This window comes from Oryzias latipes, chromosome 9, assembly GCF_002234675.1.
Source record: "Oryzias latipes chromosome 9, ASM223467v1".
Taxonomy (NCBI): Eukaryota; Metazoa; Chordata; class Actinopteri; order Beloniformes; family Adrianichthyidae; genus Oryzias; species Oryzias latipes.
In genome coordinates this window covers 18,313,870-18,333,725 of record NC_019867.2, presented here as the reverse complement: position 1 = coordinate 18,333,725, position 19,856 = coordinate 18,313,870, and the positions used below count along the sequence as shown (strand labels likewise).

General features: G+C 38.8%; 2 protein-coding genes across 3 annotated transcripts in view; both read right to left on the bottom strand.

The window, feature by feature from the left end:
- The window catches only part of LOC101157949 (protein turtle homolog A), a 28,399-nt gene extending 21,809 nt beyond the window's left edge, over nt 1-6,590 (bottom strand). The window contains exons 1-2 of one of the 2 annotated variants that reach the window (XM_011479373.3): nt 6,047-6,590; nt 709-804 (exon numbers count right to left, since the gene is read on the bottom strand). In XM_011479373.3, coding sequence (XP_011477675.1) covers nt 709-769 — 61 coding nt within the window. In that variant the 5' untranslated portion in view covers nt 770-804; nt 6,047-6,590. The remainder of the gene's footprint in view (nt 1-708; nt 805-6,046) is intronic. The other variant, XM_011479372.3, reaches the window with a different exon arrangement.
- Nucleotides 6,591-11,378: 4,788 nt separating this feature from the next.
- LOC101174675 (transmembrane protein 230) lies at nt 11,379-13,509 on the bottom strand. The gene is made up of 3 exons (XM_004072504.4): nt 13,161-13,509; nt 11,829-11,951; nt 11,379-11,735 (listed from the first exon to the last, which is right to left on the bottom strand). The coding sequence occupies exons 1-3, from the start codon at nt 13,254-13,256 to the stop codon at nt 11,595-11,597; spliced, it is 360 nt and encodes a 119-aa protein (XP_004072552.1). The 5' UTR covers nt 13,257-13,509; the 3' UTR covers nt 11,379-11,594.
- Nucleotides 13,510-19,856: the final 6,347 nt, after the last annotated feature.

Genomic DNA, 19,856 nt, shown 5'->3' with positions numbered 1-19,856 from the left:
TCTGTCAGATTATGGCGTCTGGCATAAATACACAGCTCATGTGATAACAGAACCTATAAAGTCCCACTCCAATCTTTTGATCTATTCTGAAATCGTTCCCAGTGGTCGTTCAATTATGATTATGCTGTTTTAGGCAAAATATAAAGACCTGTGTTGTTTCTGCAGTAGTTTATTAGAAATTTGCCTCTGACTTTTTGGCGAGACTGTTGGCGCAGAGAAAGCGCCTCACAACCCCCCTTTCTAACATAATGGCAAGGAAAAGGAAGACGTAAATGGATCTAGTTGTCTTTAAGTGGATCCATCAGAATGAAGTGGAGCAGGGAGCTTGTGGCCTCCCGCTTTTAGATGCAGCTACAAGCTTTTTCCAACAGCACTTTTTTCATCTGCTCCCAATTTAGAATGATTTGAATAAATAAGTACTCAGTAATGTGATTTTAAGCTTAATTTCTTTATATACTGTATGTCCTCCATCAGAAGAAAAATGCAAAAGAATATGTAAAATACAAAAAAAAAACACAATTTTCCTTGGAGTGGGTCTTCAAAGAAACAGATCAGGTATCAGTAAAATGAATGACTTCCTTGAAAGCAAAGAGAATGTAATTTTTGAGTGATAAAAATCACTTTCTACTGAAACTACCTATGACAAAAGCATAGGAGAAATGAACCTATCATACAAGGGTTAAATGAACGCCCCCCAAGCGTACTTACATAAAAGACAGATGGCTACAGCAGTGGTGACAGCCTGAAGCCTCTGACTCTCCAGTCCCATGGCCGTCCCTCACGCTCCTTCACACATCTCCCAATCTGAAAAACAGAACCGCACATCTAAAAAACACATCTGGTTTACTCATAATCAGGAGCATCCATAGAATCTCTGCTGTACAAGGACATCCCTCTACTGCTAAGCACAGATGTAATCCATAGAGTTAACTTTGTCAGTCGCCCCCAAACTAGGGCAGCACAATACAAGAAAAATGTCCAATGAATGATATTAGAGATCAAATATTGCAATGACGATATGACTAGTGATACATGAACAAATAGCAAAACAAAAAACAACTACCGGTAATACAGATATATGTAAATAAAAGTCAACATAACTTAAATTATACTCCAAATGACTCACTTCTACATAGGAGACGGGCATCTAACATAAAAGGGCTCCATTTGATTGGTCGACAACGTGAAGGAGACCATCTGATTTGTCAATGTTTAAAGGACTTTCTTTGATTAGTTCCATACTTCAAGCTGCCATGGGATTGTTTCAGCATGTGTGTAAACATTTATCGCAGTTTACGATATCGCCATGACAACAAATTTCAATTTATTGTAGGCTACAGGCCTACCCAAAGCAGCATATTGCAGATGTGTCTTGGTTAGGGAACAAGTGCATTCTCCGAAAACTATAATACCCCCTCAGGCAGCATGTCTGAGCTCCAGTCAAAACAAACCAATATAAGAAGTGCTGCGAAAAGACAGCATGCTCAAACAGCGTTAGCCCCACGGAGGTTAGTCTGCAAAGAGGCGACCAAAGAGTGTGCATGTAGCTGCAGAGAACACCTGTACAAAGCTCTAAGTGTATGTACAGATTAACCTGATGCTTCTGATTGGTCCAGCTCACCCAGAGGGTTTCATCTCACTCTAAATAGGCCAACAGCAGTTGACAGGTGACACGAGCACCACTTAAGTCCAGATGTTCTCTTATTAGCAGTCCAGAAAGGAGAAATCCAAACACACATCAAACAGGTCTTTTATTTAAGACAAAAATATATTAAATTCAAACAGACAGCAGCTCTCCACCTTCTGTTCCATCTCATCCATCCACACAGGAGTCACATATAAGCACCGACACAGATTTTCACCTCCTAATGAGACTCACAAACAAGACTCCACTTCTGCAAATTGTAAACCTGCTCCATGTTGGAAACAGTTGAAGCTGCCTTTGCTGCCCCCCACTTCAAATTGGATTGGAAGTGAGTTTAAGTTGTTGTCCTTCAAGCAGAATAGGAGCCTTCACAACCGTCCTGTAAGTCCCTCCATTCAGTGCCCCTAATGCCAGCTCATTATCTAAAGTTCATTTAGGTAATATGAGGAGACTATTCTTGGCGAGCAAATAGGAGTTAGATAGCAGCTGCTGACACAACACACTGAGATGAGCTGCATGCAGTGGAACCACTAAGGAATGATGCATTTATTTCTTTGCATTGGATCTGACCAGCATAGAGGCTGTGAGCAGAGACAAACTGTGGAATACATTTTGCCAAAGCTGGACAGAAGTGGGACAAAAGCACATCTGTTGAGCTGCTATTTCAAGAAGAAAAATATAAATCGAATGAAATATTAGTAGTTTTCCAAACAGAATGATCAAAAAATAAATAAAAATCAACAAGTCTTGAAATTTGAAAAACTTTAAATAAGCAGGAATCTGTCAATGGGGTAAGGAAAACTGTCCTCTTTTAAGAAAAACCATTCTAGGCAATAAGACATATTTTCTTACACTGAGATTATTTTTGCTATTGAAATATATTCTTAATAAGATTATTTTTACTGGCAAGACAGAAAGTAAGACATTTTTTCTTGAAATAAGGGTCTTCTTACTTTTTTAGGAATTCAGTTTTTGCTGTGTGTGTTCCATACCACAAGTCATTTGATGATGCAAAATTGAAATCCTATGTTTAGGTAGCTTTTGTTAATGCATATTGTGTCCCTCTAACCTGTTGTTCTAAGGCTTTTGACTCCAGGTAAAGAAGATGAAATCAAGCAGTTTATTTCCTGTAGTAGAAGAGTGACAGTTTAATTGGCACGTGCAGGATCAGCACTGCACAGGAGGCAAGATGTCCTCTGACAGCACAATAATGGGATGGCATCTACGCAGATGTGATGAACTTGTTCTTATTAACATAGAAAGAAAGAAAAAGAAGTGGATTTAAAGTACCTTTTGGAAGCAGGAGAACATACATATGAACGTCAGAGGGGTTTACGCCAGCACTTTCATCTCACAAGAGCATTGGAGGGAAACAGATAAGCCATTTTCAAAAAAAAGAAAAGTCCTAACTCAACGGTGTTCATCTGTGCTATAACAACACATTAAAGCACACGTTTAATTGAGTTTTGTTTGGTCTATTATTTAAAAGACACTCAAGAAGAACATGGTAAGTAAATCACCGGAATGCTCTGGAGTGTGCATGTTGACACCATGTGAAGCTTCAGAGCTTCCCTGGATTTCATTGACACAAATTGCTTTGGATCTAGTCATGACTTAGCCTTCTGGACGGTACATTTGTAACACCCAGTCTAATCCTGCCCTCCTGCTTTGAGTGTTAACAGTCTAATTGAATTAGAGATCAAAATGGTGAGACAAATCAAGGACACTGTCATCTAACTGTGCAGTGATCAATCAACACAACATGAAGTCCCAGCAGTCTGCCCATCCAAGTCCCACCAATTTTCTCTGTCCTCAACAACAGATAACCGTCACTGGTTGGAACAATGGATAGGGGTTCTGGTGTTTTGACCTACAGGACATCAGTGACACTAAAATACATTTTAACAACGTAGGTCTTCTTGTGATAACATCTCCTGCCATCTGTGCTTAGTAACAACTATTATTCAGAAGGGGGGAAAAAAGAATTGATTTAACAGCTACAGTGCAAATGATTCTACATCACATGCACCTTGACGGTGCATGTCATGCCAGTTTATCCAGATAGATATTTTGCATATATGAACTTTGAATCAAGGGTTGGTCTGTGGGGTCAAGACAAATTGGCAGGTGGGTTGATCTCTGAAAGCCTCTAATGTATACCCTCTAATGACGAAATGCACAGCATGCAGATCCTCTGCAGAGACTCCAACTTGTGATTTCCCAGAGGCACAAGCCTCATAAGAGGCTGTTTGAAACCTGCCAGCTGTAGTAGCAAGTAGGCAAATCTCTCAGTACCTCTGACACCTTCTATTAGCACATAGAGAGACATTTAACAATCCCATATGCTTTATTACGAGGTTCAACACGAGTAGACGTTAGACATGGCCCTTAAATCATCTGTTTGACCTAATGTTTGTCAGACTTGTTCGTTATCCTGGTTTAAAACAAGCAAGTGATGCCCGTGACAGATACAGTCCTGATAAGCATTACTATTACTCTCAGTAATCCTTGTTAATCCTGACAGGCCACGGCCTTAGCACAAAACCTGTGAACTACAGACCCTACAAATGTTGCTCAGAGGCTCACACAAGTTCAGAGCAAACCGATAAATCACATGAACAAAATCTGTGCTACTGCATTATAATCAAAACCATTACAATGGAGATGGGTTGCGAAAAAATGACTGGTTTGACCAGCTGGGACAGCACAGCAATCAATGCATGGATTCATGTCCCTGGTGCGCCAACCCAGTTAAAAATCGTATTGACATTTATTTTGACTAAAGGAAGCTGAGTACACGCTTGTAAAAAGAATCCCACGCTTCCGGGGAAAGCCCTCTATATGTGGGCTAAAGCAATGGTCATTAATTAACACGTGTGTGCTACTATACTTGCTCTAATTGAACTATGGTGCAGTACTTTAAAATGACTCCCTCACACCCAAGTTATGTGTGCACCTTTCCTGCATGGTTTTCAGGCAGTGGTACAAACATATTCACACCTGACACTTGATTTTTTTTCCAGTGATGAAATAAAATGTCATTTATGTTTATGTTTTTTTTAAAGTAAATTTGTGTCAATTTACTGCAAATGTGGTTTGATGCACATTTGCATCAATAGGCTTCAGAGAGGTTAAACATTTTAATTTTCACTGGGTATGGGAGTAACTGATGATCACATTTTTGTTGCTTTTTAAATCCTTTTTTTATAATGCTACACAATTTTCTTCCAAAAAAAAGGGGAAAATGTCGATGATTAACAGCCTAAAGTCAAGAAATGTGGCAAATAATGCCTTCACGTTGCAGTTGGATGAAATTTCAACAGTGATAAAGCCTTAAGGACATGCAAAAGAATTTACAAATGCATGTAATCCTCTATACAGGTGTAGTCATTTTCTGACATTATTAACACCTAAAACTTCATATATTGTTTCCTTTGGTTTAGTTAACTTCTTCGTTTGTGTATTTATTGAACTGTATTGTTATTATCATAATAAATTTGACGAAGCTTTCTATATGTTTGTGTGATGGACCACTATGGATATTTTTCAGTGAAATGACACCTAAGGGGTAGTCACAATGTACTGATGATGGGAGTCTGGATTAGATGCTTCAGCATTTAAGGATGAATGTTGAGGAACTGCATTGTTAGAATATATAATTACAGTGTAAATAATGGTAATGTGATGTTTTATAAAAAATATCTCTCCAAAAACTATCAAAACCCTCTAAAAACTGATTACTTATTTCAAAAATACTAACATTTATGCAGGAAAATAAACTGCAGTGGTCCTCCAAACACAAAGAACAACAGGCGGTTGTGTGCAAAAAAACAAATTAGAAGGGAAGGTTTATTTTGTGTGCTAAAAAGAATTGGTGGATGCACACGTCTCTGCAAAGCTTGCTTTCATCTTGCATGTTGCAGCATACAATGCAGCAGTGTGGTACAAAACAAACACAAGTGCTTCATTTCGGCAAGCCTGCAGTGATTTTTGATGCAATTCCCAGTGTCACCACCCACAACCGGTGTCTAGAACAGGTGTATCTTTTGAAAAATGAACACATTTTTAAATTTTGAAAAACATAATTTTTTTGTGTTTTTTGAACGACTTTACTAAAAAGTGCAATCATTTTAAAGGATTAGTACTTTGTTAAACATCAGAAAGGTGGTGATGAGAAAAAACATACATATCCGTGCTGAGTATGTTTTATGAATGAAAAAGAGCTAGATAGATGTAGAAACCCACAAAAGAGCTATAATTATGAACAAAGAAAAGCACCACAGGTCAGGTAATCCAGTTTGCAGTTGAGATGTTAGGGATACCTGAGAAGAAAAAACTCCTGCTATATTGGTGTTTACAGGCCTGCGGAGGACCTCTTAGCCCGCCTGGTCAGCACCTTACCTTGCTTGAGGCACTTTACACTCCAACTCAAAAGTACAGCCACTCAATCCATCGGTGCTCTTATTTTGGAGGGTTTTCTTTAGACGGAATTTGAACATGTAGAGCTTTCTTTGATTAAAAAAAAAAACGTCCCAGAGGTGAAAAACCTGATAAATGGGGGAAAGGTGGTCACATTTTTGGTTTGTGTGCGGATCAACCTAAAATCACATTAATCCAGGATTTCCGTGGGAACTTCCTCCAGACTTTTTCTGCGTCTTTATAGAAAAAAAATAAATCAATCAATCGCAAAGCACGCTTGCCACCACATCAGCCCATTTCAACTTTCCACGCAGCGGCTGTGGATGTCTGCAGCTCTATTGGTCCAAACTAGTTGGAGTTCCTGTCATCCGGCGTGGGAACGCAGCATTGATTTATGGAGAGCCCGGGTCGCCTTCACACGGAGCGGGCTGAGTGAGCATCAGGCGCGCGGCGGATCCAGCAGAAAGTCTGCCCGGCGCACGTTTAGTGGGATCAGTGCTGTTGATTCTTTCGCCTTGCTGTCCCTCCCCTCATTACCATGAGCCCCTCCTCCTACTACAGTCGCAGAAAGAAACACGCTGTAAAGTCACCGTCAATGCTGAAACGTCACTTCCTGCTTCACCTTTACCTTTCAGAGTAAAACTTTAAAATGATTTATGAAAAACAAACCTCAAAGCAGATATAGTTGCAGTTATAAATACTTTTATTTAAACAGAATAGAATAGAATAGAATACAATAGAATACAATACAATACAATACAATACAATACAATACAATACAACAGAATGTTTTATTGTCATCATAAAGCAGAATGACCAAATTAAAGTTTTAAATACTGAAGCTTACTCTGGGAAAGTAATGTATAATACTGCTTACCCTGGTAGCCAACATCTACAATAAACTAGTATAAATCCTGCTATCCTAAGTCTTGGAGGAAAACTTTTTACTGAGGAGGAATGCTGCTCATCTTTTCAAAGCATTTTTCGTATTTTATACACTAATATTATTTTTAATAAATTAGAAGGTCTGTATTGCTTTACTTTTACACAAAAAGTGAGTAAAGTCAGTCACAATTTTGGACTCTGGACATGTAGACTTTTTTTTCTTCAAAAATAATTTAAAAAAATCAATTTGGTGCCAAAGCTACTTATGACGAGCACAATCAATGATAAATAAATGTTGAAAATAACTGCTTTTTAAATGTTTAAATATGTCAGATTCCTCATAGCAGCCAAGTTATGCCTATTATTTCAATGCTGTTACAATTATACCTGGATCTTTTGAACTTTTCACTAAATTAAATGAGTCATGAGTCTTATCATTTTAAAAAAAATGACAAAAGTTTTTAACTTTCAAATCATGTTTAAATAATTTGTATTTATATGCCTAAAAACTGCAGCTTTCATTCATCAACCAGGTTTAAAAAGAAAAAGCTTTTATGCTGAAGGTTAAAAATTCACTTCCGTTAACTTGCCATCACTCCCTGTGAACTTGACGACGCTTCCACTTGAGCGCCCCAGACAAAAGCTCGTTTCGGTGGGAAAGAGCGATGACTGAAACAAAAGGACTAACGCAGCAATTTCTCACGTTCCGCACAACATCTACATGTTTCCAACAGAAGTAAAGATTTGCCCCCGCTCATTAACTACACTATTCTTGGTACAAAATTTATAGAAATATCCTACTTATTAAATATTGTAATATTGTAATGAACTACTGAAAAAGTAGCCTATTTTTAAGAGGAATGTGCTGAACTCCAATAAAATGAGAGTAACATTTTAGTTTGGAAAAAAAAACAATGTTAAAAAATATTGTTTTAAGAAATCACCTTGGAAAAACGAATGTGAGTTAAATCTACAAGTAACAATGATAATGTAATAATGAATTGGATTTCTCTGCGCTTTTCTAAATGCACAAAGCTCTTACAATGTGTCCATTATTCATTCACTTCTCATTCATACTTGGTGATGGTAACTACTGATGTAGCCACAGCTGCCCTGGGGCAGACTGACAGGGGCGTGGCTGCCAGTGTGCGTCTACGGCCCTCTGACCATCACCAGGACGTTCATACGTGTTCATGCAACGTTGGAGCAACACTGGAGGCAGGGAGGGTAAAGTGTCTTGCCCAAGGACACGGCAGCGGTTGACTGGGGAGGACGGATCGAGCCGCCGACCTTCCTCAATCGCCTGAGCCACTGCCGCTCCAATAAGTAAGGCATACTCAGAAAAATATTTATAATTATAGGTAAATATTAGGTAGTGTAGCTGACCTACACCAAGTGTAGCAGACCATTGGCCACCTTTCACAGCAGTTTTCCAGCTCCTGTTGTTTCCAGGCTTTGGCATCTCTTAAAGGTGGTTTATGAAGAGGTTCGCCAGGTTGGCTGCTCCCCTCCACCTGCTAATGGAAACATTGGAGGGTGCCAGGTTTATAAAGAGGTCAGAGCGTAACGTCTTGGGCCTTTGAGGAATGTCAGCACAGCTTTGAGGCCCTAACAGTGTAAGGCTAAACTGACCTCACACCTGTGTTGGCCTATGCAGATGTTGATGCTGTTAATCTTGAAGGTTGATGACTATAAAGGAGGCCTTGGAGCAGTGCTCTTTCAGGTCCTGGAGTGATTGGGGGGGGGCCTAGTCCAGACCTGCAAGAACCTCAGCAATAACAGCTTTGTAAATTTTGATTTTTTACCACTAAAATGAGTGGTGAGTGAAAAATTCAGGGAGTCCCTGTTGGGGCAGAAGTCTGTTATTTACATTGACAACAACCCTCTTAGTTGTCTACTGTCAAGCTTGGAGCCACAGGGCAGAGATGGGCAGCACAGCTGGCAGCGTTCCTATTTTGAAGTTTGGTTAAGAATAATAGAAATCCAGATATTCTGTCTTATTGGCACCTCTCCATAGTTCAGGCATTGGTGGATGGTTTTCAAAGCACCAAACCACCCAAGTCTGGGCATGAGTGCTGTCCCGTGGACAGTGGTGGAGCTACCCAGGCTGTCATGGTTGTTGTGTCCCGTTACACCCCATAAGACATTGCTTCATTCCAAAGAGTTGATTCTCTCCTGAAGGAGCTCATACCCTATTGGGAAGAACTTGTCTGCCAATACTGTGGAGAGTTTAAGTAGTTGTCACGAACTGCAGTTTTGCACTGTCAACTCTTTGATGGGGCAAAGATGTGCTGCGGTTTCTGCTGCTCTGCTCTTCTAAGAAAGATGTGCTCACAGAGATCCACCAACAACATGACGAGATAGACGTCGTCTGCATTATCACTGCTATTGACCTGGCATGGTCTCAGATCACGGCTTATCGCCAGGCTGCTAATGAGCAGCGTAAATGATTCAATAGGACCTTTCATGATTTACTTTGGGCAATTTAAGGAAACAGGGAACTTGTAATTGCCCCAGTTCCTGTATTCGTACAGCTTGACTTTTAATCCATGGATAGGTGAGTCCCCTTTCTTGACCTTCTCATTGTTGGAGACTGCCTGTCCGTGCTGAGGTAGAGGCTTCTGACTGGTGTGTCGTATCCCAGGTTCTCCTTTTGCTAAGTGTGAGTGGGAGTCTTTTGTGCCAAAGCTCTCCACCCCATTGAGTCAGACTCAGTCCCAGCCTGAGAGGGTTTCCCTTTTCTTTCAGTTTTTCGAGTGTTTTTCGAAAGCAGTTTAAGATGTGAAATTAAATAAAGTTTCTGTATTAGCACAGAACGGCCTCTCCGTCTCTTGTGTGGTCAGCCATTCTCCTAAGCTTTCCCACTCGAAGATTCTTAACATCTTCCAGTGGTGTTGTTATGTTGCCACATAAGCATCGGATACAGGTTTTTCCTCCAGACTCTGGCCTTGATTTACCAATATTGATTTGTTTGAATTTAGTAGCATGACCGGGTTGATGGTAACATAATACCAACTTTAAAATCCATTCATACAAAGTAGGCTATTTTGGTGTACTACGAGTATACTTACCGTGGTCTATACTTAAAGTGAGGTAGTATACTTGAAGCTTACTTTTTACATACTGTGCATTTCAAAATTAAAATGTTTCAATTTACTCTGAAGAAATATTTAGTTAGTATACTTCCTACACTACACGTATATGGTCTATAGTATACTTGCTATCCTTCTACCCAAGCACACTAAATATAATACATTTCAAGAGTACTACTTTTTGCTTATAGATTTTTTAAAACAAAAAAACAATAATGCTTCTTATAAGTCTTCTTATAATACCTTTTTAGAATGTAAAAAATGTATATTGATGAATAATACATTTAGGTATTTGGTAAATGTTAAAAAAAACAATTGGTTTTAGTGACTGAGCCGGTAATGTAAAAACAATAGGCAGTGCTGAGGGCCCTGAGCTGATTTAAAGCTCTGATCTGACTAATACCAGGTAGTTTGTGGTCGGTGCTTCTTGGGTGGCCACATTTAATACTACGAAAGAGATGAAAAGAGAACTCAAACAAGTATCCTTAGGATCCTTGAATTATCCCTCTAGAGAGCATCGGATTGCGAGGGATTATAGAAGTCCAACCTTTTGAAGCAAAGCATTTTACATAGGATATCCAGAACCTTTTACAGGAAAACATTTATATTGTTCTGGTTCTAATGAGCTGATCAGGGTTGGGACAGGTAAAAAAAGAAGAAGAAAAAAGGCAGGTTACTTCAATTGCGGTACATTTGCAGCAGTAATAGTTTTTTGTTGTTTTTCTTTAGCTGTTTGACAATGTTCACTCTTACAGACTAGGTGCACCATATGGAGATCAAAGGATTGGAATTAATCACATGAAATCCTCCAAGAAAGGACAACTCTGCGGCATAAGGAGGCATTAAGTGCTGGGTAAAGAAAACTGTGCTAAACAACACCAATCAAAAAGTGGGATTAGGCCCGTTTGAATATCAGTATATATCATTCAGGTTTTTAAAGGCTCACATATTTTCTTCCAAAATCAAGAAGAAAAAATATAAAAAATAGCTTTTGGATATATTTCAGTTTAATTGTTGCGTTTTTGAGGTTGCTCAAAATTTGGTTATGAAAATCCAATAACGTTTCACCCGGTCAAACTAATAAAATTCCTCCTGAATCTAATGAGCTCAGGAGATGAAAAGACTTTTTTTTTTAGAATTTCAGAACATCTTTTATTATTACATTATCAGCTAAAATGGACTGCTGACCCTCAGTTCTAATACACCCACAGAGGTAGAATCACTTTAATTAAATGAAAGATTAAAATCATCCATCATGGTTCATAATCTTAAATTTGACGCCTTGACTTTGTCCAAGGAGAATTGATGACGTAATGATGATGACATACACAATGGGAAAGTGTTACGCATAAAAAAAAAGAAATACCAGTTTTATTCATTTATAACATGCATACATCCTTTTGCAGGCTCACAATAATTAACCAACATAATAGTAATTAACAGTAACAAAAAAATGATTACATCTTTTTTTCCTTGGCTACTTTTGATTTAGTGTAAGCAATGCAGGAATGAACAGTAATACAGCAGGACATAGCACACTGCCCTGCTCTGGTTCAGTCATCAAAGTCTGGGATGTCCTCATAGGAGTAGCCTGGGTATCCCTTTGATGCATAGTAGGCGATCCGTAGGTGGTAAATTCCCGGCAGGAAGACGAGGATCCCAATGATGAGGACAGGAACTGTTCGGTCTGAGTGCTGAGAGAAGGAAGGTGTTTTTTTGCTTTTTTTTTAAAGTTTGTACGATGCGGTTAAAAACAAACAAACACAAATAGTATTTTAAAGACTTACTGTGACTCCAAAGTACCCAGCGAGGAGAAGAGAGCCAATGACGATTAAGAGAGACCCGATCAAGAACAACACCGTGGCGAGGGCTATAGCTTTGTACGGTACTTTGGGTGGACTCCTTTTAAACTGCAAAGAGACATTTTGAGGTCAAGTTTTTTTCACTTATTTAGGCCAAAATACCAAAGGGAAATAACGGTAATAATGTAATGCATATTACATTGTAGTGCATATGCTCCTGCACAGGACCTTTGTCAGACTGTACATTTAATTTGTTATATCCATTGCATTGCAGAAACACTAGCTGGCGTTGCTGGGTTATTTATTTGTTCCTCCAAACTTGCAATAACACAAATTTGAAAATTTGTTGCGATGACCCCAAAAAGTAGCAGCTCAGCCAGTTACAGGTAGTGAAAGTACGCCAAAGCTTTGTGATGAGAATGTAACTTGTGACTCTGACATTTCAAAAACGTCATTCTTTTCACTAATTGTCTCATTTAGTTAAGAAAGGTATTTTCTGCCATGGAGATTGTCATAAATATTTTGAAATCAAATCCCAGATTTGTGAACCTAACTCAATGATTACAAAAAATAAAAATAATTTGAATAAAAACATCTTTAAATCCTCTTGTTTCCCTGTTAAAACTGTGACTTTATATGAGAACTGGACTGAGTGAGTGTGACATCACCCATTGAAAATGGCTTACTACTAGCTCCAACAAAATTAAGTCAGTTCAGTCGCTATTTTGTCGCAATGCGGACGCTGCCATGTTGGAGCCAGATGACATACGTAAACAGTGATTGGTCCTAGTCACTGTGTTTGTGAGAACAACTCTCGCCAATCAGAAGTGAGCTTGTCAGAAATCCATACCTCTACCACTGACAGCGGGCTTGGGAGAATCTGTCAATCAAACCTTTCAAATGTTCCACGTGAGACCACATACTTTCAGTGAGGCATTTGATTAGTGTGTTTATATAAAAAAATGTGAAAAATGGATTTAAAAAATGGAAAAATCCGATTAACAAGTTACAACACATGTTAAAAAAAAGGTAGATGAGCAAGAATGATTATTTTGACAAATATGGCGAGTGGGGGATAACTGTTTGTTTCTCTGACAGCGCGTCTGCCTTTTGAATGAGGTTTGATGGAGCAGTGGGATATGGGAAAATATGCAGGGCAGTGGGACACGTACGTAGAGCAGGATAGAGGCACACCGCTGTGTGGCATGATGAATCCAGTAATGAATGACAGGCACTGTATTGGCAGAGAGCCATGGTTTTAAGTTAATTCCCCATCTTGTAATATTTCTATCGCACTAGCCTAGCCCCCGGCCTTACCTGTAAATCAATGTAGCCGTCATCGTCAGAAGCTAACCTGGAGTACTTCACTCTGCTGCCTGGAAAATCGTCGGACAGGATGTTTCGAGCAGGCATGATACTGATGAGCTTCTCGAGCGCCAGCTAGCTAGCTGATAAGTTTGTCAACAGTCCGAAACAGCACAGCTACAGACGCCTCGACGACAAATCAGCCATCTACAAATATCCCGCAAAAGATTTATCTTTTGAAATCTTGTTAGCTGTAAAGTTTCAAACAATTTAAAGCAGCTACAGCTAGGTATACACGCAGATACATGCGAAGATTGTCTTCCTTGTTGACATAAACTGGTCTGTACTGCACGCATGCGCAAACTCAAACGTCCGGAACCCTGCTACTGTGGGTTTGGTTCGTATTATTGTTTTTTTTTTTTTTTTTTGTAAAAACCTAAAAAACAAAAAAGCTGTTTTTCGTTTGTTACCAAAGAAGGGGGGAAAAGTCTAACTTTTTGGGTATATTTTTGTCAAACAAAAATTGTGGCCGATGGCACTAATCAACACAGTCCACTAGGGGGCGCAGTGACGTCTTGATAAAAGAACAGTTATTAAAAGACATGCTGCTGCTGAAAGACATGCCAGTGTCAATATTCATCTTGTGTTATGGATGTTCATTTCCTAAATGTGTATGGCCTGTGTTTCCCTGAGACATTTTTGTAATTAGAGCCTTCTCAAAAAGATAAGGTTTCTTTGTAGCCTGGCTGCAGATTGTTGAAATGAGATACTGTTTCCTCTAAAGGTTGTGTTAGCCACACACATCCAAGCCTCTACATCACTTACTGTTTAGATTTGATTGCTAAAGAAAGATCCTAAACAGAAAACAGATTCAGTTTGATGTAGAATGCAGAATTTTATTCAAACAAAAAAAAATTTCTTTAAAATTAAAACACATATTTGTTTGTATATTTTTTTCATAGTGTCAGAATAATTTAGTGAATATCATTTTACATTCTGAGGGATGAAGGGATGATGGCTTTGTTATATGTTGATCCAAAGTCATCGCTGGCAGTTACTCTGATCTCCCCCATTTGTTCTGAGCAACAAGTGGATTCTGGGAACAACTGACCATGAAACAGGCAAATAACACATTAAATGAAGCAGCTGAAGACAATCCTATTGACGTGAATATTTAAAAGTGCATGCACTTGTGTACAAATGTGTTCTCCTTCAGGCTGAGTGAATCAGAAGTGATTATTAGTCTGCAATTGGCCTTGGCTGGGAGTTGAGTTGTACTTAAACACTCCATTGGTCTCAACTTGAATTCCAGCCCTGGAACCATTCTTTTATATTTTGTTATTTTTCTAACATGAAATGTCATCTGAATTTTCTGTTTGGCCTTTTTCACCATGTTTCGAGTGTCAAAAATTCAACAACAGTTTAGTTTCATTTTAGACCCAAATTAAAAGCCAGTTGAAAACACATGCCAAGATGAATAGAAGTTCTAAGTCACATAATAATCTTTTTGCTTTTTCTTAAATAATTGATTGTGCAGATATTTTTGCATGATCATGTGGACACGCTCTCAAGCAGTATCAGGATACACTTTGCCCTTTGTGTCACTGTAGTTGTGCTGCTCCCTTTAGAAACAGCCCATCCTCCTTTTTGTGTCATAAAACGTTTTTTTTTCTCCTATTTTCTGTCTCTTCACTTGGATGTTCGGTACTCAGTTGCACTCAAGGTCACCGAGCGAGCCGCTTGCCTCCTCTCAGTCTGAATTTAGAAACATGACATTTAATTTGTCTGCTGCACAGTCTCGCAACAATTTGCAAGACCAGATAAATGTGCAATTATTTGACATTGCTAAATTCAAAATGAATGGGTTCAGAGTGGGACAGTGGATCAAATAATCTATCTTTTGGCACCTCTGCGACCCCTAACGTTTATTTAAAAAAAGTCAAACCCCCCCCTTCTGGTCCTTCTGTAGAAAAACGTTTATAATTTTAGTGTGCTTTTGTTGCACTATGTAATACTTCTTAATGGGAACAACAATTATGTCTCAGCAACATCTGGAGTTGTGATTAATTAATCAGATGATAGGAACTAGTCAGTGGGGGGCAGAGTTTGTTGTCATGTAAGATAATCCCAACGCTAAGCCATCATACCTGCAGAAGAGTTGAGCGCTTTGAGGCCCCCAGGGTTATCGATCATATTTGTTTTTGACAGACAACAGCTTCTGCACCCTTCCAACCTCTGATTATAGCACCAAAAAGCAAGATAGCAGCATTTACACTATAATTAGACTCATAGTGGAGTTAATTAGGTCTGTCGTCATTACAGCAAGTGCAGATTGGAGCCTGGAGCCTAATAAAAGCTTCAAACATTATAGCACTTGAACACCGTGTAGTCCCCTCATTGGCTTCGCTTTTCTACTTTTAGACCAACCAGGTTTCAGACGTAAACAACGGTGACGTGTTGTTGTTGCAGGTGCAGCTGAGCAACACGGTTTTCATACTCATAAAGTAATCTCTGAGAAATAATCAATTCATTACTAGGCTTCTCGAGTCATGCATGTTTAGATGTAGATGACTGAGTTGATTTAGTTCAAGTATTTTTAGCAAGCATTTAAAAAATTACATCAATGACACCATCTGGGAAGTGGTCCAAAGTATTAATTTGTATTTTTTTTCCAAACATGTTTCCACATAAAAGTCTTTCTTTGGATCCTGTCTTGACTTTTGTGCTTTTTAAAGATCTTGCGTTCAATTAAATACATCAATCTTTTTTTAAAGAGAGACATGCAAATTACTGTTGCTTTCGCCCATGTCCCACTTAAACAAATGTGGCTGACAATCAATACTGGCCTGATTTAAGTACTGCCGTGTTTGCGCACATAAACATAAAATTTAAGAGCCTAATGTGATGGATCATTCATTGTCTCTCCTTTTTCTCCTTTGCTGCCACAGACTCTTACAACGTTCAGAACAGCTCTTGAAAATGTGAGTCAATTGTGCAGTGTTAAACACTTTGTCTGGACTCTTTCCTGTATTGTCGGCGTCAAGAACCTGCTCTCCTGTCTGCTTCTGACACGTGTAAGTCTAACACGGCTGACATTTTGTCTCTGCTCCCCCTCCTACCGCAGGTAGACACACAGCATGTTGAATTTCTTCTAAATTTAAAATCCTACCTTTCGAAGTAAAGTATTTAAATACACAATTTCTTACCCCACATGTAGATATTTTTTTATTAAATACATTTCCCCCCGCAATTGTCAACCTATTGTTGCTTGGTTGACATGCTGATGTTTAAGAACTACATTTAGATCCTGGCAGCTTTATTGGCTTAATTTGGCTTGGCTGTAATAACTCCCTCTGTCCCGCCTTCTGTTCTTTAAAATATGAAAATATGTATAAACTGATCAGAGTGCTTTAAATAGCAGAATCACTGCAGAGATAAAAACATGAACCAGTAAATCCCACGTTCTAGGAACGAGTGACTCTAAAAGAAATAAAAAGAGAGTTTTCCAGCTTTTAGGGAAGAAGAGATTTTTATCGCTCGCACTGAAAAACATCAATCTATATTAGATAAGGATGGCTCGGATTGCCCTATGTGGATGATACAGATATCGCACTTTTACTTGTCGCCACTACATGTCTTCAAATCCAGTCTGTCATCTGCGGTGTTCTTACCATGTGGGCGGACAGCTGACTTCTGCATCTCAACTTCTTAGGTGTGAGGATGAAATCTACCACTTTTATTCTACAAGGTCAACTCAGTGTTTTTGTATTTCATCCTTTAAAAAAAGCTAGAAAAACAGCGACTTGAAAAGCATGATGACAGAATGTCACTGGGCCTGAGAAATGAGCGGCCATCGCTGCGTGAGCTGCTGGACGCTGTTAGCTGTCTCCTGTTGAGCCTGGAATCTGTACAAGTTCTTCCTTTTTTATCCGATTTGATCAAAGTCAGAGTCACCAAAGGGGAACTCTCTTGATATGCAATTAAGCTGGATGTCATAGTAAAAGCCAACATGAGTGTGAATGCTTTGCTCAGGTTTGTTGCCTCCGTGACAGGAAGTGTGTTTTCCAGTGCAGCGATATTGATTTTAGCATGTTTCAAACCCAGCAGCCCGCCTCACTGCATGGGTGATTCAGACAGGTATAATTACTTTTGCTGCAGACAGAACAACAGACTAGAACAAGGTACAACGGAAATCACGGAATAAACATGCAAATCATTTCACCGGTTCATCATTTAAACCCTTCAAGAGTGGGTTTGTTGGGGACTTGCTTTCAATACATTCAACACATTTAATGTGAATTGTTCGTCTGAGAAGGGGTTTGCTTGTTTTGGCTCAACAACTCTGATGGAAATTGATGTCAAAATTGTCGTCTGTGACTTCTGCTTAGAGCGGAATCGCACAGAAGGACTTCTCTGATCGTTGTACTACATGCCGTCTTTCAGCTTCTTTAGAAGTGTGTTTGTGTTTTTGTGAGTAACTGGCTGTTCTGTAATTGTCAGCAGTTTCCTTCCAAATGCGCTTAAGATCTCATCTGCTAGGTAGACCGCACCCCCAAGATGGAGTGCCACAAATGCTTGAAAAGCAATGAACACTACTGTTGGCTGAACTGTTGACTGGACCACAGCGGTCAAAATAAAATGGGGGGGGGGGGGGGGTCAGTTTATTTAGAGTGCTTATTCATGTGTGACTGCATCAGCTTCCTCTGTCATCATGGCATATTTGCCACAAAAAAAAAGAAAATGAAATCACATTATTTGTGTAGTGGTAGGAGCTCCTAATTAAATCACACCTTTGATTAATTTATAACAATCACTGACACCCTAATGAATGGGTAAAAATTTAAGTTGTACGTGGCATTATTTCTCAAGATATTCCTTGCTATGCAGAAACTGGAGCAAAAAACGCTGTAATTATGTCCTAAATGTGCAAAGGGGGCCCTGCAACAGACTGGAGACCTGTTCAAGGTGTCGCCCACCTTTGCCCAGCGGTACATGAGCTGGCTCCATCCTTACCCTGGGTAAAACGTCAGTACCGCATCTATATCAAGAATTTAAATGTTTTGCTAAGCATTCAAACCTTGAAATCACATTTAAATGTAAAATCTATTTTATTAACATTCTTTTTACCTGGAAAAAACACTGAGTTTATTGAATGGGTTAATTTGTTACCCACTTTCCGGTAGGAAAAAGTAACAGTTCTCTGTCTTTTCTTTAACTTGTCAGGTTTAACTGAATAAGGAAAGAAGAAAGGAATAAGGTTAAATGATGGAATAAAACAGTACTTTGTGGAGTGGCATCAGTAAAAAAAAATTAATTTAATTTTTTCAAAATTTCCATTTTCTTCCCCTTCCTTTGTCTGTCAGCTGTGGATGATTAACATAAACCTCTTGTTTAGTCTTTATTCCTACAATTTTGAAAGCGCAGCAGCAAATTTCTTTTTTTCTCTTTGCCCTTTCCTCTTTTTTTCACTGCCACTCCAATAGCTATGCTTCATCATACCTCTCTCTTTTTTAAAATCTCTTTAAAGAGTCTCCTTCTGCTCGCTAACTTGCTGATGATGTCAAAAGAATATTCTATTGCCACACAGCGATGGGGTGGACTCTGTCATATGAGCAGTCTCATGCCTTTTCAGTTATTTGGGGTTTTTTTAATTACAGAGTTAAATAGAAATGGGAGGGAAAATTATTTGTGTAATAAGTGTTCAGCTTGAAGTCCCCAAGTTGTTCAGGGCCCCAGGCAGTCGCCTACGTTTGCCTGATGGTACGTCCACCCTGGTCCCAGGGGGCTGGGGTCCACTGAGCATGGCTCAACCACTTTGCCTCTGCACCACAGCCACCTCAAATAGAGCCGAAAAAACAGCAAACAAAATTGTAGAAGTTGTTGATAAATGAACTCCCCAACGTATAGCTTTGGTCTGGTGAGAAGGTTAGTAATTAATGAGACATGCTTAAATTTGTAGAACCTAAAACATGATCAATTATAGCAACATTGCTTAAGAAATGTATGAAAATGCCACAGTAATAGTGAAAAACTAGAGCTATAATTCCAAAAGTCATGAATTTAATGGTTTTTAAGTGGTGTCCAAATGACAAAACTTACTATTTTGAGCCATCAAAACTTACCAAAACTAAGATAGAGTGAGCTGCCTTACTTTGCTGATAATGCCTTAATAACCTCAATGAAACAAACAACTAAAGAAAATCTCTTTTAATACATTCTAGTTTGATGTATAAATAGAAACTGATCATTAAACTCTAAATCTTTTCAATTAGATTAAAACTCTTATTTTATAGTTATTTTTGAGAGAGAAAAGACGCAGCTTCAAGGGGGAAAAAAAGCTCCCACAACAGGTCCATAGTGACACAAGCTTTGCAGTCTATCCACTTTACATCATCCCAATGGATCGCAAATGGATCAGTTAAGATGCGAATAAAAAATAGAACATGAGCTCTGGCTGAACGGGTCGAAAGAAATTGCATTTATCTTTAATAGACTGCTGCCAATTTTGAACAGCCTTCTTCATTTACAGCTGTAAAAGGAAATACACATGTAACAAATGAGCAGTTTTAATAAACCAATCCAGTGTTTCATGACAGATTATTTGACTTTTTTCTCTTTGACTTTATAACATCAACATCAACATGTTTGGCAAATAGACATTTTTTTAACCAAGTTAAAAAAAAAACTATTGATAAGAATTAAAACATT